General features: G+C 45.4%; 1 protein-coding gene across 1 annotated transcript; it reads right to left on the bottom strand.

Moving 5' to 3' along the window:
- LOC306701112 (trace amine-associated receptor 1-like) lies at positions 1–990 on the bottom strand (the record flags this gene model as incomplete). Its single annotated transcript, XM_079166359.1, has 1 exon — positions 1–990. One exon carries the CDS (start codon positions 988–990, stop codon positions 1–3), a length of 990 nt encoding a protein of 329 aa, XP_079022485.1.
- Between the last annotated feature and the right edge of the window lie 8,608 nt (positions 991–9,598).

Here is a 9,598-nt window from a genome sequence, read left to right as displayed (position 1 = left end):
TCAATTCATGCTGAAAAGTGTTGTTTCTGAAATGTCAGATTTAAAGATATTACCTGAAATAAATAATCTAAGTGCCTTCCTGAACCAACTATAAAATAATGCATATATTAAAGGATTCACAGTAGAATTCAAGTAGCCCACCCATACAAGTGTTTTAAACAATGCTGGTGGTGTTGAGTAACTGATAAAGGGATCAATGATGTTACAGACAAAAAAAGGAGTCCAAAAAGAAAGAAACGCCCCCATTATGATAGCAAGTGTTGTAGTGGCTTTTGTCTGGCTCGTATTTGATATTCTTTCTGAGTTTGCGTTCTGTATTCTCTGCAACTGTCTCCGTGCCACTAAGAAAATCTTAAGGTAAACGCCAAGCATTATTATTCCTGGAATATAAAAGGAAAGTGCTGATGAGACTGTACTTGACAGTCCACTCTGAAATAAAACACATTCCCCTTCACACTCAATGTGGTTATAGTAGAATTCCTCAATCCCCCAAAGATTGAACTTGAGAAAAATCATTCCAAAGCCAATGAGAGCTGAAATACTCCAACTGAGCAGAATCATCATCAACACAACATTAACAGACATTTTTCTTCTGTATACTAGAGGTTGGCAAACAGCATAGTGGCGGTCAATTGATATAAATGACAAATTTAGAATTGATGTTGTACACAACATGACATCAGAACTCATGTAGACTTTACAGAAGACATCACCAAAATACCAGCAGGACTCTACACAATGAACCATACTGGGGAACATGACTAGGAGCCCTAAAAGAAGGTCGGATACAGCCAGAGAGGCAATCAAGTAATTGGTTGGAGTATGGAGCTGCTTAAAATAGACAATTGAAACAGTGACTAAAAGGTTACCACACACTGTTAGAATGACTGTGACCCCTAGAATCATGTAGACAGTGATTCGTATGGGCAAAGGATAGATGGTCCTCAGACATGATCTGTTTCTGGACTCGTAGCAGAGCACTGGCTCCATCTGTTTGGAGGGAGGTGAAAATGATAAGGTTAATACATTTCTTTATTCAAACTAAAATCTATGCTAAAATGATGAAAATTACTTTGTTAATTTAGCAATGATCTTAGTGCAAAAGTCAGTCAAGTACTTTTCTCGTTTATTGCACTGTAGTGCTGGTCACAATGGTGAATCATTAAAAGTCAGTAAAATGCTAATTCATACAGAAATCCTGTGAAAATAAGAAGCTGTTACAAATTCAAAAATATGTGACAAATCGCTAAAACATTGGCTGAGGTAGAAAACATGGCATAGTTCCAAGTCGTGTCAATATAACGAGGACTATACTGTAAACTCAACTGGAGCAGGAAACTTAAATTCTGTCTACTTGGCAAAAAAATTATACAGGTAAATCAGAATCAAACTGAAATGTTACTTTAAAAAAAAGAATGAGACTGATGAAAATGGGAACATCGAGTCTTAGCTTAATGACTTTGGCTTCTCTTGATAGACCCATACATCTTAGAATTGCTGTATGCTGTATGAAGTGCATTTATGGCACTGTCAGGGATGATTAGCTATCAACCAAGTAACCTCACTTAAAAAAAGAATTTGCAATCAATGATTAAGTTAAAACCAAATAAAAACCACTGAAGCATGACCATTAGGTAGCTCCTCAAAACATTTAAACACAGTTGCAATCTCACACTTACATAGTCAGCTGGACAGATGTTTTTGCCTCATATGCGGTCAGTTTCGGGTTGTACTTATGAGTGCTCTGTCTCTCTAGCTAGTCACTTCAAATGTTAGTTAACAGACCCTAAGGGAGTACGGTTGGGCATACTGTCCCAGTGACAAATGTACTAGGTCAGGGGTATTCAATTAAATTTCCAAAAGATTGAGAAAATCTCCTGCAAAGGTCCGGAACATTACAATGATATCTAACTTGCACTATGTAGTGCCATATATATATATATATATATATTCAAGAAGCCTAGTAGTAGTAATGTCTCTGTGACAGTCAACAACTGTCAAATCAAATAAAGAAAGTACACATCAATTATATTTTAACAATTATTATTCTCAGTTTTCAAATTTAATTGGATGGATAATAAATACTACATAGAAATACATAAATAAATGTTCTTCTCATTTCAAGTAAAATGAGGGCTGGATTAAAGAATAACCTACATAACAGAAATCTTTTGAAAAACGTGCATCTTAAAATAAAGTAATTCATTTTAGAAAAAATAATTTCACTGATTTGTCCTGCAGCTTTAATGTCATTAAATGTCATCCTGCAGTGATGTCAATCAAAAAAGCCACGATATTTTATTTTTCTCATCTTCTAGTAAGATAAACTAGTGAGCATGGACTTTCTGTGGTTATTAAACCACTTGTTTCCGCTTTATTCTCTCTGTTAACATCAATGTTGGGCAGTGAATTAAAGTGTTAGGATTCTGATCATATTGGGCTCTTAGGTTTATTTTCTGTGAATTCATTTCAGATGTGAGTGGGTAGCCGTGGGAAGATTTCACCTAAACGAGTCTGTCTATTCTTAAAGACTGGTCTCTCAAAACACTGCTCTCTTTTTGGAGATCGTCTTGTGAGATGACATCTTTGACTCACGTATCAATGTCCCTGCTCTGCCGTATATTTCCTCGTCTCGGCCCCGTGTGTCACGGTGTGTGAACACCTCACTCGAGTCAGGAAACTTGTCAGAATAATCATATTTGACTTTGTTTACATTAAAAGCCTTTTCTTTTTCCGGACGTTATTATTTTATAATTTATGTAATTTGCCCTTATTTATGTTTTGTTTTTTGTTTTCCCATCTCAAAAGGCTCAAGGACACACACACACACGCACCGTTCTCCCATACACTGACTATATGATGTTTGCTGGCTTGTATCCCACTGTTCTTGTCTTCTTGTTGTTATGTCTATGTTATGTCTCTTGTCTTGCAATAAATATATAAAACATTTTTTTAAAAAGTAGACCCGGCAAGCCCAAACGTATAGGGTGAACTGGGAACGTCTGGCAGAGGACCCTGTCCGGGAGGTCTTCAACTCCCACCTCCGGAAGAACTTCTCACACATCCCGACGGAGTTTGGGGACATGGAATCCAAATGGACCATGTTCAAAGCCTCTATTGTGGACGCGGCCGCTAGGAACTGTGGCCGGAAGGTCATCGGTGCCTGTCGTGGGGGCAACCCGAGAACCCGGTGGTGGACACCGGAGGTGAGGGAAGCCGTCAAGCTGAAGAAGGAGGCCTTCAGGGCCTGGCTGGCCTAGGGGTCTCCTGAAGCAGCTGAGAGGTACCGGCAGGCCAGAAGGGCTGCAGCTGCGGTGGTCGAGGATGCTAAAACACGGGCATGGGAGGAGTTCGGGGAGGCCATGGAGAAGGACTTTCGGTTGGCCTCAAGGAGGTTCTGGCAAACCATCCGACGGCTCAGGAAGGGAAAGCAGGGCCTACCAGGCTGTTTTCAGCGGGGGGTGGGAACTGCTGACCCGGACGGGGGACATCGTCAGGCGGTGGAAAGAGGAACTCCTAAACCCGACCAACATGTCCTCTGCAGAGGAGGCAGCGCCTGAAGACCTGGGGGGGCCCGCCCTTATCCCTGGCAGAGGTCGCTAAGGTAGTCAAAAAGCTCCTTGGTGGCAAGGCGCCGGGGGTGGATGAGATCCGCCCTGAGATGCTGAAGGCGCTGGACACTGTTGGGCTGTCTTGGCTGACACGCCTCTTCAGTGTCGCATGGGGGTCGGGATCAGTGCCCATGGACTGGCAGACCAGGTGGTTCCCATTTTCAAAAAGGGGGGCCAGAGAGTGTGCTTGAATTATCGGGGTTTCACACTACTCAGCCTCCCGGGGAAGGCTTATGCCAGGGTGCTGGAAAGGAGGCGCCGACCGTTTGTCGAACCTCGGATTCAAGAGGAGCAGTGCGGATTCCGTCCCAGCCGTGGAACAGTGAACCAGCTCTTTACCCTCGCAAGACTACTGGAGGGGTTCTGGGAGTTTGCCCAACCAGTCTACTTGTGGATTTGGAGAAGGCTTTCGACCGGGTCCCTTGGGGGTTCTTGTGGGGGGTGCTGCGGGAGTATGGGGTGCCGGACCCGTGCGGGTGATCCGGTCTCTGTACGACTGCAGTAGGAGCTGTGTCCGCATTCTCGGCAATAAGTCAGACACGTTCCCGGTGGGTGTTGGCCTCCGCCAGGGCTGCCCTTTGTCACCGGTCCTGTTCGTGACTTTCATGGACAGGATTTCTAGGCGCAGCCGGTGGGTGGAGAACGTCAGGTTCGGGGGTCTCGGGATCTGCTGTTTGCAGATGATGTGGTCCTGTTGGCCTCCTCGGATCGTGACCTCCAGCATTCACTGGGGCGGTTTGCAGCCGAGTGTGAAGCGGCGGGGATGAGAGTTAGCACCTCCAAATCTGAGGCCATGGTGCTCTGCCGGAAACCGGTGGATTGCTCCATCCAGGTGGGGACGGAGTGCCTACCTCAAGCGAAGGAGTTCAAGTATCTCGGGGTCTTGTTCACAAGTGAGGGTAAGATGGAGCGGGAGATCGACAGCAGTAAAGCAGGCGCTGCACCGGACCGTCTTGGTGAAGAAAGCTCTCAATTTACTGGTCGGTCTACGTTCCTACCCTCACCTATGGTCACGAAATCTGGGTCGTGACCGAAAGGACAAGGTCGCGGCTACAAGCGGCCAAAATGAGTTTCCTCCGTAGGGTGGCCGGGCTCAGCCTTAGAGATAGGGTAAGGAGCTCGGACATCAGGAGGGAACTTGGAGTCGAGCCGCTAGTCCTTCGCGTCGAAAGGAGTCAGCTGAGGTGGTTCGGGCATCTAATCAGGATGCCTCCTGGACGCCTCCCACTGGAGGTTTTCCGGGCACGTCCAACTGGGAGGAGACCCCGGGGAAGACCCAGAACATGCTGGAGGGATTATATCTCCCAGCTGGCCTGGGAACGCCTCGGGATCCCCTAGTATGAGCTGGAAAATGTTGCGGGCGAGAGGGAAGTCTGGGTCAGCCTGCTTGGCCTGCTGCCACCGCGACCCGACCCCGGATAAGCGGAGGAAAATGATGGATGGATGGATGGATGCTTTAAAAGGGAGATGCACTTATGACTTCTGGTGAATACCAATGTTGAATAGACAAGTTATGAGAGGGAGATGAGGATATAGTTTAAAGTTTACTTGGATATTAGACAATCGTCAGAGTACAACGCCACCTTAGAAATTTCACCTCAAGATTAAGTTTTGCCCACAGTATCAAGGACTCAGAGGGCACTCAGGTTCATTATACAGATGAGACGTGGTTCCGATACAAAACAATCTTTATTTATTATACAAACAATGGTTCACAGATAATTTAACACAACCTACTAATAAAAGAGCCGTTATTTATTTATAAAAAGAGGTGTAGGGCTGCAGCTTACCAGTGGCGAGGTGGACCAGTACAGGTGAGGATCCCCAAAGGAGGAGGCACCCCGATCACACGTGTACACACACACAACCACACGTGAGGGTTCCCAACCAGGGGCACACCAAAACACACCACACACGAAGGGAGACACCAACACCTGGAGGCACCGACCCCACCACCTTGGCTTGGCAGCTCCTACAGGGACAAGGAACACAATTACAAAAGGCTCTGGTTCTCAGAAAGGAAAATCAAATCAAACAAAATAAGAAAAGACCAAACAACCAAAATAACTCCGGTTAACGGATCAGCCAAAGAGGATGCAACACGCCGGTAATCACACGCCGGTAATCACACGCCGGTAGGCAAGACAGCGGTAAACAAAACAGACGCCGGTAGGCAAAACAGCAGCGTTCCTCCAATATGAGCAGGTTTAGCTGTAGCCACTTTGTGGCAACGTTCTGCTCAAACCCATTAAAAAGTCCCCTGTGATAGAGGATGAAAACTAATTAATAAAATAATAATAATTAACCGCAAAGTATATGAAATCACCTACCGATCAGGCAATATTGGTCTGCTCCAGGGGGGGGAGGAGGCCATGTAGCGCTGCTACCAGCAGCTATATGAGTAAGACGTAGTTACTAACATGACGCCATAATACAATAAAATCAGGACCCAATCGAAACTCACCGACACAGATCCGCAGGTGAGTCTCCTGTGCAGGAGGAGGGGAGCCCAAGAGATAGTCTAAAAAATGACAGAAAGCCAAGATAACACCAGAACAGCACGACTGACAGAAACAATGCGGCAGCGTCTTGCATACCTGCAACAGTGGCGGAAGTCGGGCAGACTGGGAGCGGGACACGTGTTTGACATCAGCAGGGAGCTAAGGGAATCCCCGTCACATTTATATGATGCCCATGCACCGTGATTGGCTAGGGATGGCCTTGCAATTAAAGGGATGACAGCAAGGCCCAGCGAGTGACAAAAGCTCCCTTCTGCTACACTTTGGATAAAAACGTCTATTAAATGACTGTAATGTAATGTAAATGATTACTGTCTGGGGTATTCCAAATATGGCAAACATGGACTTCACCTTTTGGATGACAGTTGCGGATGTGAGGTTGGTGATTTTTTCTACCTCAAAGTACCTGCTATAATAGTCAACGACAACTATATAGTCAGTACTGTGCCAGGTGAACAAAATTGTGGCTACTGTCTAGGTCATTCAGGGATAGGATGTGAGAGCATCGGTTCCTTTGTATTGGAGCTGCACCGCTCAAGGCAGATGCTGCAAGATCTTACTAGTGCCTCTATCTGTTTGCATATTCCGGGCCAGAACAGTACTTCTCTTGCTCGCTGCTTACACTTTTCCATCCCTAAGTGTCCTGTGTGTATGCGTGAAAGCATTTCAGCTCTGAGTGAGTGTGGCACGATGATTTTTTCACCTTTGAGCAGGATCCCGTTTGTTTCTGATATCTCTTCCCGATGATTCCAATACTCAGCGACAGCAGGCAGATACCTTTTGTTCGACTGAGGCCACCCTGCTTGGATAACTTGTAGGCGTGGCGGTGCAGCTGCCAAGGGTTTCCGCATGATTGACTCCAGCGGTTTGTGGTCTGACTCGACGATCACCTGTCGTCCGTACAGATATTGATGAAAGCATCTGCCTCCAAAGAGACTGCTATAGCTCCTTTTCGATTTGAGCTTAATTTTCTTCGGTCTCATTTAGTGTCTAATGTGGTTTCTCTCCCTGGAGCAAAACTGCTCCTAAGCCGCATTTTGATGCATCGACTTGTAGTTTCACATCTTTGGTGTGGTCGAAGTATATAGAGCACTGGGCCGGGCTCCTGTGTTAGCAGGTCTTTCATTTGTGCAACGTCTTGATTTGAGTCCCACGTGAATTCGCTGTTCTCTTTCAGCAGTTGTCTGAGCGGGGCAGTTGTCTCTTAAAGTCTGGGTGCAAAATTGGAGAGGTGGGTGACGATTCCCAGTATGGTCTCCAGCTCTGCTTTGCTGCGTGGGGGAGCCATTTCTTTAATTACCATGACCTTGTCAGGGTCGGACTTTATGCCTTTCCGTGTCAGTCTATGTCCAAAATAGCTTTAGTCTTTGTTTAGCATTAATCCTCTCTCCCTGGTTCTCTCCAGGATTGGCCACAAAAACTCTCCTCTGAAACTCAACCTGTGCAGAAATGATTCCGAAAGGGAGCCCTTTGAACCAATATCTGCCATAGATGGTGTTAAACATGGTCAGCATGGATGATTCCTGGCTGTTTTATTGTCCAGTATCCAGATCTAGCGTCTAGTACACTGAAGTACTGTGTTCCGGCATGTCTTAGTGTGACATCATCTAGAGTGGGAAGTGGATAGTGGGGTCTCTGGATAGCTTTGGTTAGGGGGCGGGGATCTAAACACAACCTCAGCTTTCCTGTTTTAGGCTTTTCCACTGCCACTACTGCATTTACCCACTCAGTTGGCTCTGTGACCTTTTGGATTATATCCATTTTTTCCACTTCATCAAGCTCATCTTTGAGTCGGTTTCGCAAGGGGATATGGGATGCGACGAGGTGGGCACACCACCGGTGTTGCTGAGGGTTTAAGGTGAAAGGTGCATTCTCCAGGGAATAGTCCAATGCCTTTAAATATGTCAGCAAACTCTTCCGTGATGCTGGTGTGTGTTTTCGGCAACCATGTGCACTAGCTTGACCATGTTTAGGTCTAAACATGCACGTAGGCCCAAAACAGGGGGAGCATTTTCTGCATACACTATGTCAAAATCTACCATGGCTGTTTGTTTGCCTGTATCTGCATGCTAACTTGCAAGCTCCTTTTAATTCAAGTCTCTGTCCACCATATACTGGGATGTTGCTTTCTGACGGACCTAAAGCAATACTTCCTAATATTTTGTGAAATATGTTCACTGGTATTACATTAGCCTGGGCACCTGTATCTATCTTGAGCTTTAGTTTGTGCCTCGCTTTTCTTAAATCCACTTCTGCGAATGCTTGTTCCCTTGCTGTATTTTCGTGCTTTTTTATAATAGTGTCAATGTACAGACCCACCCACTGTTGCTTGTTCTGTGCTTTCTGAAACAGCATGGACTTTCTTGGGCTTGTATTTTGTTGGCTGATACTGTCTTTTTGTTCTGCACATATTAGCAAAGTGGTTGGGCTTTTTGCATTTGTTACACTGTCCTTTTGCGAGGCATTCCTCCGTGCGACCGTGTTCTCTTCCACATGCTCTTCACTCCTTGCTGCTGCTATCGTTCCCGCCAGTTATTTTGCGTCCGTGATATCTTTGTTCGGATCTGAGCGGCCTTCTGCTAACTGCATGGACAGACTGGCCGGCTTAGCAGCAGGGCAAACCATCATCTTCAGCTGCTGCTGTGATAGCTCCCGGACTCTTGGAGAGTTTGTACCGAAAACGATCCGGTCTCTAATCATCTCATCACTGTTAGGGTAGTTTTACATTTTTAGTGTTTTGCTTGGTGTAGCTTTGTTTTTTTAACACTCAATGGCTGAAGGAGAAACGGATTTGGGAGTTACTGGCCTTTCTGGAGAAGGACATTTCCAGAAAAGCTGGACATCGTAAGAAAGGGTCGACCTACCCCACAGCTAGCAGCCCTGACCCAGCCAGTTAAAGGATTTATACGAAAGGTATTCCTGGCTGACAGCGTCGTAGAAGCGTTGCACATTGTATGGCTAAGAATGCGTTTTATTTGCGACTGAGCATCTTAGTGTTTGGAGCTACGCTAGATTTGCTAACCAAGGCAGAAACAAGACACCATAGCACGACAGGACACTTACAAGCTACGGTGCTTTTGAAAACGTTTGCTGAGACCCGAGTGGATCTATAACTCAACGAACACGTTCATAGGAGGACCTCTGGCTGGAACTGAATCGCACCGATGTTCTGTACAACCACGTCATTAAACTCTTTGTAAACAAACAGCAGCTTTGGTAAGTAAACTGCTTTGTTTTTACATCTGCAGTAGCGTTTCTACTGTGTTAATTTTTCTATTGTGCCGTTTTTATGATATGGTTAATATTGTTCCCTCTGATGTAAATAATATTTGAATGGCTCGTGCTCTTCAGTGTGTGGAGGAATATGTGTTTTAGCGATACCGTTTTGCTGGATTGATTTGTCATGCTTTGTTGTCATATAAATATATGTGACTGGTTCTTGTGAGTTTGTTCTTGTCATTGTGTTAA

Source organism: Pholis gunnellus, assembly GCF_910591455.1.
Source record: "Pholis gunnellus genome assembly, chromosome: 9".
In the NCBI taxonomy this organism is placed as follows: domain Eukaryota; kingdom Metazoa; phylum Chordata; class Actinopteri; order Perciformes; family Pholidae; genus Pholis; species Pholis gunnellus.
This window is presented reverse-complemented; position numbering and strand designations above follow the sequence as displayed.